The 24,860-nt window shown below is 49.0% G+C and overlaps 1 protein-coding gene across 1 annotated transcript in view; it reads left to right on the top strand.

Moving 5' to 3' along the window:
* Positions 1 to 359: 359 nt before the first annotated feature.
* LOC144161630 (uncharacterized) overlaps positions 360 to 24,860 on the top strand; it is a 39,840-nt gene continuing 15,339 nt past the window's right edge. Inside the window, exons 1-2 of the mRNA XM_077692261.1 lie at positions 360 to 548; positions 14,239 to 14,358. Coding sequence (XP_077548387.1) covers positions 385 to 548; positions 14,239 to 14,358 — 284 coding nt within the window. The 5' untranslated portion in view covers positions 360 to 384. The remainder of the gene's footprint in view (positions 549 to 14,238; positions 14,359 to 24,860) is intronic.

Below are 24,860 nucleotides of genomic sequence, written 5' to 3' on the forward strand. Positions count from 1 at the left end.
GAGCCTATGCAGGGTAGTTTCCCGAGGACTCCCCGCCCAATTTTTTTCTTCCGAATTTCTAAGGAGAAAAGCTTAGCCACGGGGGGAAACCGTACTCAATTACCAAGTGACGTCCTCATAGTAAATGTCACGGCCATTGTAAACTTTCAGCTCGCCGGTTTTCATAGCGTGGCCGTCTACATATAACACCAGAAATAGACGAAAAAAAGCCACCCCAAAAAAAAAAATAATTGTCTTGGGTACTATGAAGCAGCACCTAATGCAGATTCGTCTAATCCACGCTTTCCCTCTGTCCAGTGGAAGCGGGGTTTCACAACGATGTGCCGCGGAGGTGGACCTCGCAGTGTGGCTAACCTGATGATCACTGCCCGATGAAATTCATCAATGATCCTGCCCTTGTTCACCAGGGCCACTTTAATTCTTTCCAGGCCCCGGTCGCACTGCAACATCGTGCGGCCGCTTTTCAGTTGCCTGATCTCTGCCGCCTGCCAGCCCACTACAGCGACCAGGACCACGATGGCCACGAGTAGTCCCACCGTGAGCCTACGGTGAGTGATGTAGCCTTTTCCACCGTGCTGGCGGTCGTCTTGGGGGGCGCGCTGCAAGCGTTTTGTGAAACACGCGTTTGATGAAGATTGGCATTACGCTGCCGCTTCGCCGATAACGCGAACGAGATATCAAATACGAGCTCCTCAAATGAACATTAAAACTTGTAGGTCGTACTTCACCAAAGCATTCATTCCAATCTGTGATACTAAAAGAACTCTAAAGCGGGGTTCACACGACGGAGAAACCCTCTCACGGAGGCGGACGGATATGTGACGTCAACAGCACGTGACCGGATTATCCGGCCTGGCGGCGCATCCACACGTGCGGAGCTACGCGGAGTGACTAGCAGACGACTGCCCCGAGGAACAGGTTCCATTCCCCGCCGAGGGCCACCGCCGTCGAGCGAAAACATGCGGAGGCATTTTCTTTCGCGGAGCCACCGCGGGCTATCCCCACCGAGGGGCGGAGCCTAAAACCGGTCACGTGAGCGGGTCCCGCGGGCCAAAAAGAGAGGGTTTCTCCGTCGTGTGAATTCCGCTTAAGCAACCAGCGTGTGGGGTCTACGAACCCAGAAGACCAGCGAAGGGCCGTCCGGCAGCTCGAGGCCGCACTGGCGCTGCAAAGGCGAAAGGGGGACACCCTCAGTAACCCGAGCGGCGCCGGGGCACGAAGGCCTTAAAGGCCAACTGCACTCAAATTTTCGACAACGTAAAAATAATGTCACCTAATAGTTCATATAAAGAGGGTGCGAAATGCAAAATACTGCGCTTAAAACATCAACGCGCGCGACGCAAACGGCTCGCGACATTCGCGTTTTCGGAACCGAAACTGAATAGAAAAGGCGGCCATAGCGGCGGCCGGACGTGACGTACGTGAGGGAACGGAAGCGACCGCGCCAGAGCCGGCGGTCGCTCAGAGCCGCCTTCAAATGCGCGTGGTAGCGCCGCGTTTCGATTTTTTATTTCCACAGAAGAACTTCCACTAACGTTTGCCCATGATAATGGAGTTGGGCGCAATTCCGGCATCCCGTTGCTATCAATCGAGATGAAGTAGACCACCCGACAGTAATTTTTTCCATCATAATAACTGCCGGAACAGCAATTTTCGGCATTGCAAGTAAAAAACGGACCCTGATTTACAAAGCTATTTGCTCGTATACGATATCGAAAAGCAGCTTTTATTATAGCCGACCCCTCGGCTATCACGTCACCCTCTCTGAAGGGAACAAATCGCACGCGGGCGGAGATAAATCACTATTTCTACTATGCATTACATGCAAACAGCTTCGTGAATATCGGCCCAGTATTCTTATACCCTGTGTGCACATAGAGAATCTAATTATAAAAGGGATCTGAAACTATAAGCTAGCCTCCAGAGCTAAATGGCGCAATAAAACACGAAAACACTTCCTATCTACCACTGTTTTCTACTTTAACCAGAGACAGGTACTGTTGAAAACGTTTTACTTTCAAATAAACTAAATCTAACGCTCAAAGTAAATACCTCACTTGGGAATCGAAGAAAAATATAATCTATTGTTTAGGAGAGGAGCAGTTTAGTTTTCGCACTTCCCAAATACGACGGCCAATATTTGTGCGGGTGTATTTGTTACTACGAGAAATGCTGATTTTGGTTCACTTAGCTAGGGAGACAAAAGTCGCACAAATGTTTATAGCCGTGCGTACAAAAACTCTATCTGGGTCGTAAAAAATGTCTAAAGGATAGAGGTGGCGTTGGGCCAGCCCAAATGAGGCCAATATTGGACGCGGAAGTGCAAGTGGTCAATAATTTATAATATATCTTTTTTTTTTGTAAATGCAATACGAATGACAAATATAAGGCAAGTGCTCCTTTCGCGCTATTTTTTCTTTGAGTAAATATATTATTTTCAAGTAAAAAGAGTTTTGCTAACTCCAACACGTTAGCAAGCGCCTGAATAGGTTTAGGCTTCTAATCATTTTTTTTTTTGCATTGAGAAAAATGGGGGATATTACTGCCTATGCGGTTAGTTTAAACATTTGATGGCGACGCCGGTACAGCGCGCTGGTGTAGAAGAGAAACCCCGGGCGAACGCATCCCTGCGCCCGGCGGAGCGCCCTGCAAGTCGCCGGCGAAGCGCGAGCTTCACGGGACAGGTTCCCCAACCTCCGTCATAGGCCGCTCGGAACTTGTTACGGCGACCCTCCGCCAGGTGCAAACGTCGTCTGCTCGGAGGTACTTTGAACGGCGGTACCTAGCGCTCTCGGTGATTACGAAGCTAAGGATTTTGCCATGGTGATTTTAAGAGCATAGACAACTTATTTGGACAACAAAAATTTTTGAGTGCAGTTGGTCTTTAAGGTCTAGGCCCGCGTGACACTAGGACTTCTAGTGTAACGTGAGATAGGGTGAACCCCGCGCCCTGCGCGGCCGGAGGGAATCCCGCATGCTGGAACCCAATAAAGTCTACTCTCTCTCTCTCTAAGCAACCTCGTTTGTTAGACACGAGAGTTTTCTCTTTGTGCTTGCTTTCGCTCTTGCACGTGCCGGTGTTGCGCTGCCACTTTTATTCGCTTGCTACTACTGCTATCGTGAAAACCAACTCAACCAGCGTTCCTAGGTAAATGAACGCAGGCGCTGCCGGTTAATTACGTTTATTTTGCCTCAAATGTACTACAGGTTTCTTCGCAACTTAACAACGGGGAGATATATAACAAGCGCCAGCGCTTCACCAGTTTCAAATGCTTATATATACCTATAAAAAGAAGTGCCCGACTGACTGATTGACTGACTCATCAACGCCCAGCCAAAACTGTTAGTCCTAGAGACTTGAAATTTCACGAGTTTATTTGCGTCATTGAGTAGGTGCTCACTAAGGCGGTTTTTTTTCAGAAATTGCCCTCCTAACCGAAGAAAAGGGCGAAATTGTGGTTTCGCGAATTCGTGATTTTCTCGGTCACCCATTCACATATCGAAGCGCTTTTTGCTGATATAAGTAGCCCTTAAGAATACCTAAAAAGTAGTTTTTGGATTTCGCCCTAACCTACACCAGCGAGGTGATACCGCATTCCGAAACTAAAACGGTGTTCCTAAAGATTCTCAAATAAATCTTTCACCGATTCAGTAATCCAACTGATTCTTGCTAGAATATGTTACTCATACAAATGCACAGAACCGTTTTGAAGAATTTCGCTCTGCGACACCGCTAAAAGGGTCAAATTGTTCTTTTACAAATGACACGGCTGATGAGCCAAAAAGGCCTCACAGGTTATGTACACGTCTAGCCAAACTGCTCTTTCAAACGGCTACAGATTGCAAAGGCACATTCTGATTACGGTGTTAGAGGTCAATATTTCGTAAAATTTAAAAAAATTCACCATGGAGAGAGTGAAAAGCGGTAAAATGGTTTTTCAGATAATATTTTTTTTACCGCCTGCCATCTGAGATATCGAACTGATTTTTGTTGGGATAGGCAACTTACTCACGTATCTCAACACTGTTATACAAGACTTTTCAATGACACCCTCCCAATAGAGGCAAGCAGTATTTCGGGAAAACACTGTGTTTTTACACTTTCGTAAATAACCACCTAGCCGGTTGATATCTCCCATTCGTTTTTTCTTGAAAATGCTGCCCATTTAATTGCCCAAAAACCACTTTCAGGATTTTTGTCCTAACATGCGGATAAAAGAAGGCCAGCGAGATTTTTTAATCTGCATTCTTTCGGGCGTAAAATTCAGTTGAGTTTTCCCGCGCTCGCTTAGCGGTCGCCATCTGTTGACACCTTCGGCAACTACGCGTCTCCCGTCATGGCCTCCGCGATCAGCTGCCGGCGGCGCGCCGGTAGCCGATCGCGGAGGCCATGCTCCCGTAGGTGTCATATATCATAAATGTAAAAGAGAAGATGTACCAGCTAGTAAAAGCGCAAATGTTAGCCCTCGGCATCTGCTGGGACTTCCTGCAACCCTGCGCCTCCAGTAGGGAGCTCATGTTACTTATGATAAAACTGTATCGATGAGCATCGTTCACATCTTCTGAGATAGCACTTCCTACGAGGAAGAATACCCCTCACCCAGCCTGCCTCCATCATGTGTTCCCAGCGCAATCTCCTGCCGAATTGAAGTTGTGTTTGCAACCTGGCACTCTTCCTCATATCATATTAAGAGTGCAAGCAAACCAAGCTCCTTCTTCCATCCACTTTTGCAAACCTTGAGCTGTGGGAGAACCTGGTGACTAACAGCGATCTGGATATCCAGACAATACTTCTTCCATAGCGAAGGCTGCCCACTCATCACATGGCTTTCTGAAATTGGGAACCACTCCCACTTCGCCGGCTCAATAAACCTTGTTCACTCGCTGACTCATTCGCTCAAACGCGCCATCTTGCTGCAATTTGTTTAGCGAGAGTTGGAGTAAAACACGAGTACCAGTCGTTTCACATTACCACGACGCGCCTGCAGTAGGAGCCTATGTACTGACAGCAGGCAGACGCTCCCGAGTGTGTACCGCTTCCCAATGAAGTAGCCTAATATGGCGACTAACAAATACCAGTTGCTGTCCCTAATATAATGGCCCACCCGAACACCGCCGGGTACTACCGCTAGTAAGTATATAAACCCCTTGGCTTTCGAAGCCTCTGGGTTACGCCGCGACGATCGCCGCTGCGACTGAACGCCGTGTGGCTCTACTTGGGTCCAGAGAGCGAGCTACGGTGACAAAGCGAGCCCCTGAAGTGCTCTATGCTTTAAAATATTCATACCTGTACTTCATCCGCTTGGAAATCCGGAGTGACAGCAGTTCCCCGCGACGCAGTCCGAAAGCTACGCTCGCTGGGGCTGTCTGGTGGGACTTCACTTCCGGTAGTCCCAGCTGCCTGAGCCGTGTCAGTGGCAGCAGGCACCTTCGGAAGCGACTGGGCGCTGCGGAAAAAAATGTGTTTTTGGATCCGTCCGTCTGTTAGTTATCAGTTTGAGTTATGTGTGATATTCTACCGGTGTGTCATGACATGAGGACACGTGGGTTCGTGTTTTGTTTGTGTTTCGGTTTAATAAAATGGGCTGTGGGTACAGCGTCGTCGTCTCGTCTTTCCCTCGCGTCCGTGTCTACGACATTACGACATCGCCGCTCAAGATGCTCCATTCCAGACATTTAAAGGAATGTCTCGATGGACGCGTTTCGATCCCTTACAATGGCTATCGCTGTTTAAAACGATGCACTATCACGGTTCACAGCTAAGAAGCCACGCTTTGTTTATTTAAAGGTATATGAGGCCGAGAATCGTGATATCTGTGAACTTGTTACAGCTTGTCCTAAAGGGCGTATGTGAGGTCAGTTGGAAAAGATCGGAATACGAGTAAATGGGGACGGCGTCATACGCGGAGTCTGCGAAAGTATTGGCAGCCTGACTAAAGGGGGAATGTAGAAGCAGCATGGTGAGAAGCTTCGCCGTCTCTGTTTGAATTAGCGAGACCCGCTGGGATGGGAGGCGCACGGAAGTCTGCAAACTTTTCGAGTGGAGGCAGTGAAGGAAAGAAACGTTGCATTCATTAAGCGCCTGAGCGGCCCGGGCTTTACACGCAAACGGTTTAACGAAACGATGAGAGTATTCCCGAAGTCACTCTCGAATTAAAGGTAGGATATCAAGGGCACCCACTTTCTTTAGCATGCTTATTTTTGCAAAGAATTTTACTAGTGTACAGACTACAGTTAGGGCAATTATATATTTCGACCGCCCCCCCGCTTGAAACATTAGGATAAATCTTGCCTGCAGACGTGCGTCCCGCTCGCTGATTGATTTTCCAATATAAATCCTGCAACGCGTGGGTATACGTATACACATATAATGGCGCGCTTATGTGCCTGTTGATAAACATTGTTGTGCGCGGGCAGCACTAGGTTAACGCGTCAGACTGGGTGCGAACTGTACTTACGTTTCATCGCTGGGTTCGTTGGGATCCTCTGTTTAAAAGAAGGTGAAATTTACCAAGTACGAGTTAACCAAAGGAAAAGCGTGCCATTGGTGGTCAACCTGCTTGCAATCTAGACATCCGCGATCGCTTAGAAATGAGCAACGTGTGCACTGGGCCTCTATTCATGAGATAAGATCACCGCGACATGAAAACGAACAACTTCATGCGTGTCTTTAAAGCTTCATTTAGGAGCAAAATTTTTTGCCTACCTGAACGAGTAGTCCCTCGGTGTCTCTTCTTTTGATGCAGCTTCACACCAGCACGGACGCCACGCTTGGTTGGCATGCTGCAGGTAAGGAAAGCGGTCAAGTGACACATTACGGTCTTCTGCAACATCGCTGCCACTTTGTACGTTAACGTTAGCCACGGTTCGTGGGTAGTCCTATTCGTGTACTTTATTGCCAGGATAGAGTTTTATACTAATCTGAGGGAAATCTGGCGCCAGTGTTCAGGTGCCCGAGCCTCGCTTTAGCGCGCGCTCCGTGATTTACCTGGCAGGAAAGTTCCACTTTTCTTTGGCATGGCTCATGGACACGCTCGAAATTTGCGATTGAAAAATTGAAAGCGCGCAAGGAACGGGGCCGGAAAGCTATAAAAAGCACACAGGCGCTTACTCGCAACTGCCTATTTAATGAATACCACAAAATTGATACATGTATTCATAGGTTAAAGAAACATGGTGCCGATTAGCGCGTGCTCATCCCTGTGTATGGGGATAGATGTTTTGCTGACACACGTGTTATCGTGTACACTGATAAAGAAGGCTTCAGCCAGTTTCCTGTACAGTTTGTTCAATATTGTCACGAAGCCAAGGACGACGCAGTTGTTTTGGAAAAGAAACAAGTCTATTGCAGCGAACTTGTGCTCCCCTAACAACTCAAAAGAATACAGAGGCGGCGAAGCAGCGGTCAACAAAGTGACGTGCGTCGGCGAGCGTTGCTGAATCGAATACCCCGGTCTGCTCTGCAGGCTTTTTATCTTTCGGCGCGCGTGGTTCTCGAACCGTCGATTCGCATCGAGAACATTGTAGATGCAAGAAGATTATTCCGGGCTGTTCCGTTAGATCGGAACGCTCTCCCTATCAGAACAGATAACACATGCGGCACAGAAAGAAAGAATGGAACACTCGCTCCCCTTGGCACAGAGATAACACAGACCGCCGCAGCCGGCGGTAAAAGCAAAACACAAATAAACAAACGCAATGCGTGGTTCGCGGCAATATTCCTGCACAACACCACAGCCTCTTGGAAGAAATGGTAACATGGACACTCTTTACAGCAAAGATGTACACTTCCCCCCCCTTATATCTCCGTGGGCAAAAGCGCAAAGGGCTAAGACGCCGCGCGCATGCGTTAGGCTAATCGTGCATACAGCACAGTTTATGAAAGTTCCCTCAGCTTTCTCGCAGTTGTCAAACTTACTAAACTAGCTAGTTTAAATCGGTTAATGGGCATCACCAAGGGCACACGCCGAATCGTTCCGGTGTCTGCGATCGTGTGGCGCAGTGGTGTGGCTCCAAGCTAGCGCATCAGGATGGATGAATTCCGCTGTCTCACCCTTCGAAAGACGCTCCTCTCCGTTTTCTTTCTGCCGACGCACGGCCGGGCTACAGCGGCGGCGTCCGCCGTTCTAGTCAGGCCGTGGCCGACGTTGCCGCGTTCGGGACGCCGCCTCCGCGAATACCAGGTAACGGCTGGCAGAATCTCTGGTTTACATCTTTCAAGAGCCACGTGTTTGGATGCAAGTGACGCCGCATGGGCATTTGTTGTGGGTGTCGTTTACAAATTTGCTTTCCAACCACCTTCACAGCGTGCATTGGAGCCAATTTTTTTTTGTTTCAGAATTTCTTTCGAATAATTATCTAATTTACGCTAATATAACGATAACAGGGGAAACTTTCGCGAGATCTGCATTATTGCGGAAATGCAGGCCGTTACGCGGTTCGCCATTTTCCGTATTTCTTTTATATTTTTTTACTAATCATCTCCATTTACGCTATTATAATGATTACGTGTGGAACGTTCGCGAAATCTGCGTTATTGTGAAAATGCAGTGAGCTGCGTTGCGACCTATTCCGTATTTTATAAATTTTTTTGTTATTTTCTATGGTTTTTCAGCATTTCCTGCCAACACTTATCTCCATTTACGCTATTATAACGATTACAGGTGGAACTTCTGTGATATCTGCATTTTTGTGGAAATTCAGAGTGTTACACAGTCCTGGCTGTGGGGCTACTCCCGCGACAAAGAATGCTGCTCATTAAAAAATAGGCTGCGTAGAAGACTCGCAACGTTCTCACACGTGCTAGAGCTTTCTCGCCAATTGCCTTTGGCCAGCACAGGATTCGACTTCTAATACGTCGTTGTTAACTAAGAATTGTAGCTTTTGCCGACGTCAACGTTCTCGTCTCCTATCACTCGTAACGCATAGTAAACAAGACTGGATGTTGGTTAAACCGCTATTCGTCCTTAAGACAAAACCACATGACACAGGAAACTTGATCGTAAAACGCGCTCCCATTAACGGGTAAGATTTCCGCTATAGTCTTGGGAATCTGCACAATAGACAGCCTATCTCCTCAATCAATATCCGCCCTCATGCACGTACACGCTGTGAGCTTTCTCTGATAGGTTTCGAAAAAAAAAGCGGCTAATATCTAAAAAAACGATAAAAAAAACACAGACCCCGGGCCGCCTCCACTAACATAAAACCTGGGGAGGGGCGAAGCATGCATTGCGGTTTTGATATCTGCTTTCGATGTTATGATGAAGTGTGTAATGCGATTTCGAGGCTAAGCGCTCGGCCTCTTAGGCCTTTGCGCCTTGGCGTTTTTGCCCACAGAGATGAAACAGTTGGGGGGTAGAGGTATACAGCAGTGTTTTTGAAGCACGAAGCGTTCTAGTGCGAGGCGTTGGAAAACAAGTATTTCGGTGCGTTCTTTTAGTACGCGTTTTTGCCCACGGAGATGAAGGAAGGAAGGAATACGTTTTTTCGTCCATCGGGATCCGGTATTGGGGGTGGAGGAGGCTCACGGGGCCGCCGCGACCGCCAGGGCCCGGGAGGTGGTCAGGACTTGGCCTGACTTCCCCGGGTCACGCAACATCTGCTCCCAGTGGTGAGGGGAGGGAACGGGGGTTTACGGGTCGGCGGGGCATTGGCAGAGGGAATGGTAGTGAGTGTCGAGTGCCCCGCAGGATGGACAGGTAGGGTCAGTAAAGAGGTGTGGATGACTGTGTATCAATTGTGTTCTGTGTGGGAAGATGTGTGTTTGTAGGATGCGCAGCATGTGTCCTGCCTCCGGGGAGAGGTGTGGGTGCGGGGGTGGGTAACGGCGGAGGAGAAGGCGGTAGTGCAGGGTAATATCCCTGTATTTCAGGAGGGAGGCTGGCTTGCCTGCAGGGGCATCGCGTGTAGGCGTTGTGGAAATGGCGACCCGGTGAATTAGTTAGCGAGCACTTACGTGCACCACTTCATCAGCACCTACGCCTGGGTGGGCTGGTGTCCACAGCAGGGTCACGATGTCGGATGGAGGATTTTTGGAGAGATTTTTTAATGCCATGGGAGAGATTTTACCGCGAATAAAATTGCGGATGGCTTGGTGACAGTCAGAGAGGACGAATAGGGGGTGGGGCGCTGGGTGAGCGCGATGGCAATGGCTGCCTCCTCCGCCGTGGTTGTGTGGTTAATTAGGATGGTAGCCGCTGTGACGTTTGGTGATGTGTGCTGGCCAACAACAGCTACACAATGTGCAGATTTGTGAGGGTATGGGGTGGCATCAGTGTATAGTGCGCATGGTGATGGTGGGTATAGTTTGGCGTGGGCGTTGGCTCGTGCTAATCGGCGGGCTGCATGGAAAGTTGGATGCATGTGGCAAGGAATTGGGCGAAATCGGATGCTGTTACGGATGGCAGGTGGAATGGGGAGTGGCGGGATTGGGATGGTGGGTGGTAGTAGGTTTATAGAGTTGAGAATGTAGTACTCTGTACGGGAGGATGCGAGGCGCGTGAGTTGGGAGACGCGGTGGGCGTCTAGGTGCTGCGCCGTATGGTGTTGTGTATGCCGAGGTCGAGTAAGCGATGCGTTGGTGCGTATGGGGGAAGCAGGAGTGCATGCCTATACGTCTTCCGGAAAAGGGCAAGTGAGTCGAGTTGGGTAGATGTAAGGTCAATGTATGGTAGGTGGTACAAGATACGGTTGAGTAGAACACTGTACGATACGGAGGCGGTCCTGTTCCGTGGTGCCGTGGTGTTTGCTGGCGATCCATCTAATGAGATGCGTGGTTTGCGTAACGTATTTCTTTACGTGCTGGAGGGTGAGTGCGGGTGATCTGTTGTGTGTTAGGGTGACGCCTAAGACTCTAAGTTGCTGTGTGTGGGTTATTGGGTCAGAGTGTATAAAAAGTTGGATGGGGGGGTTTGGAGGGAGCTTGCTAGGAGGGGGCGTGAAAGTTAGGAGAGCGGATTTTTGTGGAGACCACTGGAGCGCCAAAGGTTCGATGTGGTCTAAGACTTGGTTTAGGCCATGTTGGAGTGTTGTTTCAATGTGTTGGTTGGAGCCAGAGTGAACCCACAGGGCAATGTCATCTGCGTAGAGTGTGCTGCTTAGTGTGGGTATGGTGAGGAGAGAGCGGGCAAGTGGGATTAGGGTGAGGTTCAAGAGCGTGGGCGAGAGGTCCGCTCCTTGTGGCGTTCCGCGGTCTGGCATGTGGAAAAGATCAGACTGTACATGGCCAAAGCGGATGGTAGCAGTACGTTGTGTAAGAAAGTTATAGATATAGTGATTGAAGTGTAGGCCTTGGTTTTGGGATAAAACTGCCTGAAGGATGCTATGATGTGAGACATTGTCAAAGGATTTTCGAAGGTCCAGTGAGAGAATAGAGGTGTGGTCTTGTGGCGGGGGGTGTTGGTGGAAATCATGATGGCACTGTATAAGGGCGTCTTGAGTGGATAGGTTGGGTCGAAAGCCGATCATATTAGGGGGGTAAGCTTGAGTGTGTTCAAGGTGTGCATTAATACGATTCTGCAGGACGTGTTCGAGAAGTTTTCCAAGGCAGGAGGTGAGCGAGATAGAGCGGAGGTTGTGTATGGAGGGGGGTTTTCCAGTTTGGGGATGAGGGTGATGTTGGAGTGTTTCCAGGTGGAGAGAAGGGTGTGGTTAAGCCAGTGTTGGTTAAAGACGCTCGAGACAGTGGGTGGGAAGACGCGCGCTGGGAGCATCCGGCGGCTCTGCTTACACGCCTGCCTGTAGATGTGTTCGGCAAAGCACTGCGGGGCGGATATTCGATTGCCGCTCTTGTAAGCGGTGCAGACAACGATTTTTAATGCAACCCGCCATCGCATCATTCACTCCTTTCTCATATGTGCTACCATGTTTGGGACTTGGGTCCCATTTCGTGCATCGGCAACAAGCTATCACTCGAGCTACCTGCGCCGGTCTGCGCCACTTCGAGGCCGTGGCCGCCGCCTGCGCAGCGACCGTGCGGCTCGCTCAGTGCGCTTCTCGTGTCCACGGCGCGTTTTCGCGTCCGCTGTAATAAAAAGCAATAAAAATAGAGTGCCTGTAATCGCTGTAGAACCTTGATCGCGGCCAGCTGCCCGATGAGCCTACGAAATCACGGCGCCTCCGCCATCACCGTTGCTCGTTCGTTCGTTCGTTGCTCGAGAGCAGAAGCTCCGACCGCCAATTGGAGAGGTGAGCCGGCGGAAAACGCCGGCAGGGCGGAAGCGGCCAACACACACTGGTTATGTGTCTGGATGTTCATGTACAAAATATCCAGCGAATGTGGATTGCGCGATGTCCTCCGCTGGCTGGTCGGTTGTTATGTTCTAGGCTGTACTTGCCACTGATATTTTGCAGATGATGTATGTATGCTCACCCCACTCTGTCTCCGAAGTTATCTCGCCTTCAAATGTTGTGTCAGTACCCCTTAACAACTGCCTCGAACGGACAGCAGCTTCAGCGGTGCGCTTTCCGGGCGGGCGGCGCGGGCGTGGAACGCCCTCTCCCTGATAGCGGCGACCCTCGCGGCAACTTTTGTGCCTGTATCAAACTGCGACCAGGGGCGGTATTCTCGTAACTGTCCCTTTTGAAAACTTCCCTTTTGCGCCCGGGCCCTTCCTCGTGACGTACTTCCGGTTAAGCAGTGAGCGTTGGCAGTAGGTTTGCCGCGCTTTCGTTACGTCACTTCCGGTTGTTTGCTTTTAGCCAATCAGGGCTTGCCAAAAGTGACACTTTTGAAAGGGACGCAAAAGGGACAAAATTCGAGAATACCGCCCCACAAGAGCACTAAGGGACTCTGGTTATAGTAATGGAGAGTTACTCATGCATGTATTCTCCCATTTAACTTAGGCAGTATGACACATTACGAGAAACCAATTCTAGTTGAGCCAAGTGGCAGAGAACGCGTTCCTTTGTAGAAGAAATATTACAAATGCATTGTTCGAGGCAGGCCGCCAGTGAATTCCGCAAATATGCAGTCTCCAGTTATAATTGCAAGCTTATGCTAACACTCAATCGACATGTATAATTCATTCAACTATAGCCCTTTTTGATAAATGAGACATTTGGCTTACCATCGGTCTTAATCCTACCAAAAAGGCTTCAAAAGAGGCGCACAGGCTACGCGGTAAGAAGGCATTCTTACGTTTGAGCTGAGACTCATTGTGCTCATTTTATAAGCTGACAGCTGTCTTTTTTATTATCGTAATGCGTATAGGATTCCCGAATCGTGAATAAATATTGTAAACTGTTTCGTACATTCGCACAAATTTGGAGCACAGAAAATGTAATTGGGATCCAGCTGTTGTACTAGTTGGTAGTTTAGGCGCATGCGTTTTTTCTTAGTTATGTTCCCAATATGGTAGGGTGCCTCCTATTTTAACACTGCGCATAGCGTGGTCTTAATCTCTAAACTCTTTAATAATGTTGTACTCCGTATTCGTGATTTTGTGCAGAATAAAAAAAGCCAGGTCTACATCAAGGCGATCTTGTTTGAAATTCCACTTTGACGCTTCTTAACCAATGTTTTCATTTGGGAATGCGATATGTTGGCGCTATATCCGCCTTGTTTCGGTGAATGCCTCGCTAACACATGCATTTAGCTTTTTGTCTAAATCGCATATATATGAGTCCGGCGCGTGAAGTTATCGAGGCCCCAACCGCGTAGAGCCTTGTTTGAAGACGTCCTTTGTATGACTGTTTCTAGGGGCAAAGCTAAAAAGAACGCACTCTCGGTACGAATTCATGCGCTCGTGGCGGCGGTGGCTGCGGCCCTCTTCTTGAGAGAGCGTGAAGACAGCGTTTACGTTTCTTGGAGCCCATGCAGGGTCGTTTCCTGAGGACTCCCCGCCCCATTTTTTTCTTCCGAATTTCTGAGGAGAAAAGCTTGGCCACGGGGGGAAACCGTACTCAATTACCAAGTGACTTCCTTATAGTAAATGTCACGGCCATTATAAACTTTCAGCTAGCCGGTTTTCATAGCGTGGCCGTCTACATATAACACCAGAAATAGACGAAAAAAAAGCCGCCCTAAAAAAAAAATAATTGTCTTGGCTACTATGAAGCAGCACCTAATGCAGATTCGTCTAATCCACGCTTTCCCTCTGTCCAGTGGAAGCGGGGTTTCACAACGATGTGCCGCGGAGGTGGACCTCGCAGTGTGGCTTACCTGATGATCACTGCCCGATGAAATTCACCAATAATCCTGCCCTTGTTCACTAGGGCCACTTTGATTCTTTCCAGGCCCCGGTCGCACTGCAACATCAAGGGGCCGCTTTTCAGTTGCCTGATCTCTGCCGCCTGCCAGCCCACTACAGCGACCAGGACCACGATGGCCACAAGTAGTCCCACCGTGAGCCTACGGTGAGTGATGTAGCCTTTTCCACCGTGCTGGCGGTCGTCTTGGGGGGCGCGCTGCAAGCGTTTTGTGAAACACGCGTTTGATGAAGATTGGCAATACGCTGCCGCTTCGCCGATAACGCGAACGAGATATCAAATACGAGCTCCTCAAATGAACATTAAAACTTGTAGGTCGTACTTCACCAAAGCATTCATTCCAATCTGTGATACAAAAAGAACTCTAAGCAACCTCGTTTGTTAGACACGAGAGTTTTCTCTTTGTGCTTGCTTTTGCTCTTGCACGTGCCGGTGTTGCGCTGCCACTTTTATTCGCTTGCTACTACTGCTATCGTGAAAACCAACTCAACCAGCGTTCCTAGGTAAATGAACGCAGGCGCTGCCGGTTAATTACGTTTATTTTGCCTCAAATGTACCTACAGGTTTCTTCGCAACTTAACAACGGGGAGATATATAACAAGCGCCAGCGCTTCACCAGTTTCGAACGCTTATATATACCTATAAAAAGAAGTGCCCGACTGACTGACTGACTGACTCATCAACGCCCAGCCAAAACTGTTAGTCCTAGAGACTTGAAATTTCACGAGTTTATTTGCGTCATTGAGTAGGTGCTCACTAAGGCGGTTTTTTCAGAAATTGCCCTCCTTACCGAAAAAAAGGGCGAAATTGTGGTTTCGCGAATTCGTGATTATCTCGGTCACCCATTCACATATCGAAGCGCTTTTTGAAGTAGCCTTAAGAATACCTAAAAAGTAGTTTTTGGATTTCGCCCTAACCACCTACACTAGCGAGGTGATACCGCATTCCGGAACTAAAACGGTGTTCCTAAAGATTCCCAAATAAATCTTTCACCAATTCAGTAATCCAACTGATTTTTGCTAGAATATGTTACTCATACAAATGCACAGAACCGTTTTGAAGAATTTCGCTCTGCGACACCGCTAAAAGGGTCAAATTGTTTTTTTACAAATGACACGGCTGATGAGCCAAAAAGGCCTCACAGGTTATGTACACGTCTAGCCAAACTGCTCTTTCAAACGGCTACAGATTGCAAAGGCACATTCTGATTACGGTGTTGGAGGTCAATATTTCGTAAAATTTAAAAAATTTCACCATGGAGAGAGTGAAAAGTGGTAAAATGGTTTTTCAGATAATATTTTTTTTACCGCCTGCCATCTGAGATATCGAACTGATTTTCGTTGGGTTAGGCAACTTACTCACGTATCTCAACACTGTTATACAAGACTTTTCAATGACACCCTCCCAATAGAGGCAAGCGGTATTTCGGGAAAACACTGTGCTTTTACACTTACGTAAATAACCACCCAGCCGGTTGATATCTCCCATTCGTTTTTTCTTGAAAATGCTGCCCATTTAATTGCCCAAAAACCACTTTCAGGATTTTTGTCCTAACATGCGGATAAAAGAAGGCCAGCGAGATTTTTTAATCTGCATTCTTTCGGACGTAAAATTCAGTTGAGTTTTCCCGCGCTCGCTTAGCGGTCGCCATCTGTTGACACCTTCGGCAACTACGCGTCTCCCGTCATGGCCTCCGCGATCAGCTGCCGGCGGCGCGCCGGTAGCCGATCGTGGAGGCCATGCTCCCGTAGGTGTCATATATCATAAATGTAAAAGAGAAGATGTACCAGCTAGTAAAAGCGCAAATGTTAGCCCTCGGCATCTGCTGGGACTTCCTGCAACCCTGCGCCTCCAGTAGGGAGCTCATGTTACTTATGATAAAACTGTATCGATGAGCATCGTTCACATCTTCTGAGATAGCACTTCCTACGAGGAAGAATACCCCTCACCCAGCCTGCCTCCATCATGTGTTCCCAGCGCAATCTCCTGCCGAATTGAAGTTGTGTTTGCAACCTGGCACTCTTCCTCATATCATATTAAGAGTGCAAGCAAACCAAGATCCTCCTTCTTCCATCCACTTTTCCAATCTTGAGCTGTGGGAGAACCTGGTGACTAACAGCGATCTGGATATCCAGAAAATACTTCTTCCATAGCGAAGGCTGCCCACTCATCACACGGCTTTCTGAAATTGGGAACCACTCCCACTTCGCCGGCTCAATAAACCTTGTTCACTCACTGACTCATTCGCTCAAACGCGCCATCTTGCTGCAATTTGTTTAGCGAGAGTTGGAGTAAAACACGAGTACCAGTCGTTTCACATTACCACGACGCGCCTGCAGTAGGAGCCTATGTACTGACAGCAGGCAGACGCTCCCGAGTGTGTAACGCTTCCCAATGAAGTAGCCTAATATGGCGACTAACTAATACCAATTGCTGTCCCTAATATAATGGCCCACCCGAACACCGCCGGGTACTACCGCTAGTAAGTATATAAACCCCTTGGCTTTCGAAGCCTCTGGGTTACGCCGCGACGATCGCCGCTGCGACTGAACGCCGTGTGGCTCTACTTGGGTCCAGAGAGCGAGCTACGGTGACAAGGCGAGCCCCTGAAGTGCTCTATGCTTTAAAAAATTCATACCTGTACTTCATCGGCTTGAAAAACCGGAGTGACAGTTCCCCGCGATGCAGTCCGAAAGCTACGCTCGCTGGGGCTGTCTGGTGGGTCTTCAAATCCGGCAGTCCCAGCTGCCTGAGCCGTGTCAGTGGCAGCAGGCACATTCGGAAGCGAGGGGGGCTGCGGAAAAAAAATGTGTTTTTGGATCCGTCCGTGTGTTAGTTATCAGTTTGAGTTATGTGTGATATTCTACCGGTGTGTCATGACATGAGAACACGTGGGTTCGTGTTTCGGTTTCAATAAAATGGGCTGTGAGTACAGCGTCGTCGTCTCATCTTTCCCTCGCGTCTGTGTCTACGACATTACGACATCGCCGCTCAAGATGCTCCATTCCACAGACATTTAAAGGATTGTCTCGATGGACGCGTTTCGATCCTTTACAATGGCTATCGCTGTTTAAAACGAAGCACTATCAGGGTTCACAGCTAAGAAGCCACGCTTTGTTTATTTAAAGGTATATGAGGACCAGAATCGTGATATCTGTGAAATTGTTACAGCTTGTCCTAAAGGGCGTATGTGAGGTCAGTTGGAAAAGATCGGAATACGAGTAAATGGGGACGGCGTCATACACGGAGTCTGCGAAAGTATTGGCAGCCTGTCTAAATGAGGCATATAGAAGCAGAATGGTGAGAAGCTTCGCCGTCTCCGTTTGAATTAGCGAGACCCGCTGGGGTGGGAGGCGCACGGAAGTCTGCAAACTTTTCGAGTGGAGGCAGTGAAGGAAAGAAACGTTGCATTCATTAAGCGCCTGAGCGGCCCGGGCTTTACGCGCAAACGGTTTAACGAAACGATGAGAGTATGCCCGAAGTCACTCTCGAATTAAGGGTAGGATATCAAGGGCACCCACTTTCTTTGGCATGCTTGTCCTTGCAAAGAATTTTACTAGTGTACAGACTACAGTTAGGGCAATTATATATTTCGACCGCCCCCCACTTGAAACGTTAGGACAAATCTTGCCTTCAGACGTGCGTCCCGCTCGCTGATTGATTTTCCAATATAAATCCTGCAACGCGTGTGTATACCTATACACATATCATGGCGCGCTGATGTGCCTGTTGGTAAACATTGGTGTGCGCGGACAGCACTAGGTTAACGCGTCAGACTGGGTGTGAACTGTACTTACGTTTCATCGCTGGGTTCGTTGGGATCCTCTGTTTAAAAGAAGAAGAAATTTACCAAGTACAAGTTAACCAAAGGAAAAGCGTGCCACTGGTGGTCAATCTGCTTGCATTCTAGACACCCGCGATCGTTTACAAATGAGCAACGTGTGCACTGGGCCTGTATTCATGAGATAAGATCACCGCGACATGAAAACGAACAACTTCATGCGTGTCTTTAAAAGCTTCATTTAGGAGCAAATTTTTTTGCCTACCTGAACGAGTAGTCCCTAGGTGTCTCTTCTTTTGATGCAGCTTCACACCAGCACGGACGCCACGCTTCGTTGGCATGCTTCAGGTAAGGAAAGCGGTCAAGTGACACATTACGGTCTTCTGCAACATCGCTGCCACTTCGTACATTAACGCTATAGCCACGGTTCGTGGGTAGTCCTATTCGTGTACTTTATTGCCAGGATAGAGTTTTATGCTAATCTGAGGGAAATCTGGCGCCAGTGTTCAGGTGCCCGAGCCTCGCTTTAGCGCGCGCTCCGAAATTTACCTGGCAGGCAAGTTCCACTTCTCTTTAGCATGGCTCATGAACACGCTCGATATTTGCAATTGAAAAACTGAAAGCGCGCACAGAACGGGGACGGAAAGCTACAGGAAGCACACAAGCCCTTTCTCGCAACTGCCGATTTATTGAATACCACAAAATTGATACATTTAATCATAGCTTAAAGGGACACTGAAGTGAATTTGTCAAGCTCCCGTTTTTGCTTGCACTGCGTAGACTGGCTCAAATTAGCACACTTTTCATCGTTTATCCGGTTGACAAGTCGGTAATTATTTTACAAAGCGCGAAAGAAGAAAAACTACCATGCGCGGTTTGCGGCGGCCGCACCAACTAAGGCTGTGACGTTGAGAGGAGGGGCGCCGTGATTGGACGATGCCCAAGGTTAGCAATCACACAAGTTTCGGTTTCGGTTCTGTAAAACATAACCAATGGCTTTGTTGGATGGGCATTCTCAATATCTCAGTAATCATCGTACCGCGCTTCTGCCATGTTGTCGTCTGTAAAATGCACAAGATAAGCCTCCCAGGACGGCTTGTAGTCGTAGCATTCACTAGCCGAGACCTACGCAGTGCATGAACGCCCTCCGCGTACCCGCAGACGCCCAAATGTCATGCGCTTTTCCCCCATATTTGGAGCTTGCCTCCCTCATGCCTGTATCGTAAAAAGCGTGTTCGCACCAGGTCAAGGGTCTGTTCATTCTGGCCTGTGCCCACAGCCTGCAAGCAGTCGGTGCTTATGGCAACAGCACGCCAACGAGAACTCGCTAGCGCGCCAGTGCCAGCCTGCGCGCGTTTTGTGAACTAGTTCGTGTAGCCATGAACGTTGCGGCCCCAAAAAAGGTGAACTCAATATAGAAAACATCGGCGGAAAACAAAAAAGTTAACTTACAAAAAAAAAAAAAAAAAGCACGTACCCGCGGGGATTCGAACTCGTGACTCGCAAAACATTTCCGGTGAATTCCTAGCGCCGCAGACTGCTAGGCCACGGAGCGGGACGCGAATGTCTCGCTAATATAGGGTATATATTGTACAACCGGTTTACACTTTTATTTAGTTTTGGCATTTCAAGCCGCTTAGGTGACTATTTGTTGTACTGCGATCGTGCAGTAAGCGTCGCCCGAGTTTCCACAGTAGCTCACGTCTAGCAATTGCATTTCGTAGACGGAAAAGCGTTCGCAGATGCGTAGTCGTGCTGCTGACCGCTGTGCTTGTTCGCCCAGCGCAAAAAAGTGCTTCCCGTGCCCTAGTTTTACGCTGTACGGTAAAAATATCAGTTGATTTTATTTGCTTAGTACCTATATTGACTTCGCTGACTCTTCTCCCGCCTTCAAGAGGCCTTATATTTTCCTACTGGCGTAACAGTCAGCGAAGCGTCGCATGTGCAGCGCTTGTGTGAAGCGACCTTGACTTGGAGCTAGATACAGTGTACAAACAAACCAAGTAAAGAAAGGCACATTCTTCCATTCACAAACGTGTCCTGGCTTCGTTTCAACTAAGCGAACGAATTGCGACCAAGCAATTTTTTTTTTAACCTCCTTGATTGTGACGACCCGCCCGCGGCCGGCGGACGAAACGCTGGGCCGACCGACTCTGTCGGCCGGGGAGCCGTGCAGTAGCGCAGCCGTGGCGCAGCCAATTGCCAGTTCATCCCCTCCTGACGTCACACGAAAACGCCACAGAAAATGGGCGAGCGTAAAGAGAGGAGGACAGCGTTTTCGAATTAGTTTTTCTACTAAATAAAATCGCGTAAACGCGCCTAGAGTGGTCAAAACATCGCCTGGGGACTCCGGACTACAATTTGCGCTAGTAATCCCGCAATGTTTACATATCACTTCAGTGTCCCTTTAAAGAAACATGGTGCCGATTAGCGCGTGCTACGTTTGGCTGACACACGTGTTATCGTGTACATTATCGTGTACATAAAGAGGGCCTCAGCCAGTTTCCCGTACAGTTTGATCAGTATGCCTGTACAACACCACAGTCTCTTGGAAGAAATCGTAACAGCGACACTCTTCACAGCACATTTGTATGCCTTTACCCCCCAACGGTTTCATCGCCGTGGGCAAAAACGCAAAGGGCTAAGACGCCGCGCTCACGCGTCAGGCTAACCTTGCATAAAGCACAGTTTATACAAGTTCCCTCAGCTTTCTCGCAGTTCTCAAATTTACAAAACTAACTAGTTTAAATCGGTTAATGGGAATCACTAAGCGCACACGGCGAATTGTTCCGGTGTCTGCGATCGTGTCGCGCAGTGGTGTAGCGCCAAGCTAGCGCTTCAGGATGGATGGGTTCCGCTGTCTCACCTTTCGAAAGACGCTCTTCTCCGTTTTCTTTCTGGCGACGCACGGCTGGGCTACAGCGGCGGCGTCCGCCGTTCTAGTCCGGCCGTGACCGACGTTGCTGAGTTCGGGACGCCGCCTCCGCGAATCCCAGGTAACGGCTGGCAGAATCTCTGGTTTCCCTGGAGGGCGCCACTGGTCTAGACCAGACGCCCGTGTGCGCTCCGAGCTCCGCATGTATTGCGTTTTAGTGCGGTTTTCCTTTTGTGTTGGTGCATATCATTACCAGGACTTGTTTCGGAACATTACCGGGACCTCCTCAGCAATTTTTGGGACTCTCCTGCGAACATTGGTGAAGTTACGGCGTTCTTTGTGTGGACCACGTTGGGAGTAGGCCTAGACCGTTAGGCCTAGCGACCACCTCGTCTGCACCAGGACGGCTTCGCCGATCAACACCGCAACGAGAGCCTCACAACCTGGCACGATGAAGGGATTCACTCCTGAACAAGACGGCTGGTTCCGCAAAACTTCCAAAACGAGGGTGAGCGATCCTACATTTCGTAAACTGATACTTCGCTCCCAGGACGGTTTCCCGATTCAGTCCTTCTTACCCAGAGATCTTCGTCACGAACTATGTCTTCAAGCCCAACTCACCGCGAACGAAGCTGCCGAGCTCAAAGTAAGCCTCTTACCCGGCAAAAACATTGCCGTCTTGCTTGCTCAAGAGCCATCCGCCATCTCCAAACTTAAAAACTGTTCCTTCGTCACGCTCAACGGAAAACAACAACGCATCAGTGTCTATGAAGCCGCCAACCGGGAATCATGCAAAGGAGTGATCCACGGTGTGGCCGCCAACACGTCTCCGGAATTTCTGCTTAAACACCTTAAAGCTGTTGGATACGAAATCCTCGCCGCCCGCATGATGGGCTCTACCCAAACTGCGATCATCACGTTCTCCGGTACATACGTGCCTGTGGAAGTAGACTACGACGGCGGCCTACATAGGTGTACGCCACACAAACCACGCGCCCAATACTGCACTAAGTGCCTTAAGCTCGGGCATCGAGCTGACGTCTGCACGCAAGTATCTCACCCTCTTTGCCCTAAATGCGGATCAGCAAAGAAAGATGAAGAACATGAATGCATCACCAAGTGCGCCCTTTGTGGCGGCCCGCACCCATCCGAAGACAAAGAATGCAAGGTCCGACGTGAAGCAGACGCCGTCACAAGGCTTCAAGCCTACCAAAAGAGGCTTGCCATTCGGAAGGCGACGGAATCACCGAAAGGATCCATGTCCCAACGGGAACCACCGACCAAGAATGACAAGGCATCAACAGAGCAGGCGTCACAAGAACCCCCACTCAAGAATGCCAAAGCATCAACAGAGCGGGCGTCGCACCACCATCGAGCGTCCACGAGCACGGGGCTCATGCAAGTGTCGAAGCCCCCTCAGGAGCACCGAACTGGTCAGGTGAGTCAGCCACTCCCTGCTGTAAAAAATCGCAGAGAAACTAACGCCAGGTACGCATCGTTTGCACATGCACTAACAGGCAAGCACACTCAGGACACCACACCAAACAACACGCCAGAACACATCCCAATGAATCTCGAGGAAGGTACTCAGGAAGACCCGACCTCAGAATCTGCCAACATGGACGCGGAGAGTGAGAACAATGCGCACGACACTGAACAAGCGCCTCTCGCCAAGAGAAGCAGATCCCAAACCCCAAGCAGGCCATCGTCCACCCGATCACACGAACTCAGCAAGAGGATGGAGGCTCTCGAAAAGCAAATCGCCGAAAATGAAAAACAAGTGGAGCTCCTGCTAGAGAACAACACAAAAATGTGCGAACAGGCCAACGCCTTACAAGCCGCCTGCTTGACTTTGCAGCGAAATTTCGAAGCTCACGCACAGTCAATTGCTACACTAACCAACCTAATTACTCAGCAAGAACAAACATTTGAGGCACGTGTTCTGAAGGCGATAAGCCCTCTCTTTACCAGGGTAGAACAAATAGCATGCCACCTTCAGCTCCCCCCCATGCCCAGCTACGATGAAAACACACAGCAATAACGATATTAGGATCCTACAGTGGAACTGCCGTGGTTTCAAAGGAAAACAGGCAGCATTCTTCTACTGGGTCACATCCTTATCCCACTCTCCGGACATCATCCTTTTACAAGAAGCAGGCAAAAACCCGAAAATTCCAGGCTACATGACGTATCAAAGACGCCACAATATCGCCACTCTGGTCAGCAAACGTATACCCGCCAACATTGAACATGACACGGATGCAAGCCTCACAATATCTGTGTCTACACAGCAAGGCCCTCTTCACGTTACCAATGTTTACAGTCCGCCGAAAGACAAGCTACAGGAAATAAAAGAACTCCTCAAACCCAACGACTCACGTGCAGGCTATGAACACCTCTTGGCAGGCGACTTCAACGCTCCGCATACAGCTTGGGGCTACCACAGAAACACTACCAAGGGCAGCAGATTACTTCGTCTGCTACACGAAGCCGAATACACGGTACATAACGACTTCAGTGAATATACGAGATTGGGAAATTCTGTCGAGAGAGACACCAACCCGGACCTCACTGTCTCCACAAGACAGCTTAACATCCAATGGTCACACACTCAAGAATACTTTGGCAGCGACCATGCTGTCATACAAGTGATCATTCATGCTACGGCGAAGCGTCTAAAGTGGAAGAAACAGCACATCACAGATTGGTACAAATACAGACTAGACAGACAAGGCTGCGACCCACCTACTATAGACGCCTGGACTGAAGAAATCAAGCAAGCAAAGAATAAGCACACTAAAGCATACTCTCAAACGGAGGACCAACCAGCAGCGGATAAACACATCTCGCATTGCTGGGAAGCAAGAACGGCGCTGGTCAAACGCTGGAAAAAGAATAAGACCAACCGTAAACTTAGGAAGCGGATAAATCAGCTGAACAAGCACATACAAACCTATTCAGCGCAACTACGCCATGAGCAGTGGATGGAAACGTGTGAACAGCTACAAGGCACGCTTAGCACTGGGAAAACGTGGAGGATACTCAGAGCGCTCATCAACCCGGACGCGACGAAAACCATGACGCAGCACAAGCTACAGGCACTCATGAAAGAACACGAAAACGATCCGGACAAGCTCATCAAATCCATCAAAGACACATACATCCCAGCACCTAGACAACCACAATACGCTGGGTATACGGGCGTCCCAAATAAAGACATCGATGAAAAATTCGACATGACAGAACTGAAACGCGCTCTCAGCCACTGCAAAGGAAACAAGGCACCGGGTCCAGATGCCATAACCTCGGTGCATCTAAGGAACCTAGCAGAAGAAGACTTGTCGGCACTTCTGAGAGAAATTAACAGTATGTGGCTGGGGCAACAACCTCTTGCGAAGCAATGGAAGATTGGGAACATGATTTTTATACCCAAGCCAGGGAAGCCAATCCGACTTGCAAACCTACGACCGATTACATTAACCTCAAACGCCGGCAAAATCATGGAACGTATGGCCTTATACCGCCTTCAAGATCACCTTGAAAAGAAAGGAGCTCTGCCATACAACATGGTGGGGTACCGAGCAAACGTTTCCACACAGGATGCACTACTTCAGATCTACGAAGACATCACTAAGGAACCCAGCAATTCACAGCTCAAAGCAATACTAGCAATAGATCTAAAGAAAGCTTTTGACAATGTGGATCATGATTCGATGTTAGAGGAGCTCGCTAAGACTGACTGTGGGGCACATCTCTATAATTATGTCAGAGACTTTTTACGAGACAGGGTACTCACGGTTGGAATTGGCGAGCACACTTCAGAAGAATTTCCACACCCGCAGCGAGGAATCCCACAAGGTTCTGTACTATCTCCGACTTTATTTAACCTGGCTATGCTGAAGGTTCACAGGGCCTTGGAATCGGTACCAGACATCCGTCACACCCTGTACGCGGATGACGTTACCGTATGGGTCAACACAGGTAGTCCTGGGC

The sequence above is a fragment of the Haemaphysalis longicornis genome, unplaced genomic scaffold (assembly GCF_048455015.1).
Source record: "Haemaphysalis longicornis isolate Haplotype H1 unplaced genomic scaffold, Haemaphysalis longicornis Haplotype H1 scaffold_12, whole genome shotgun sequence".
NCBI lineage: Eukaryota > Metazoa > Arthropoda > Arachnida > Ixodida > Ixodidae > Haemaphysalis > Haemaphysalis longicornis.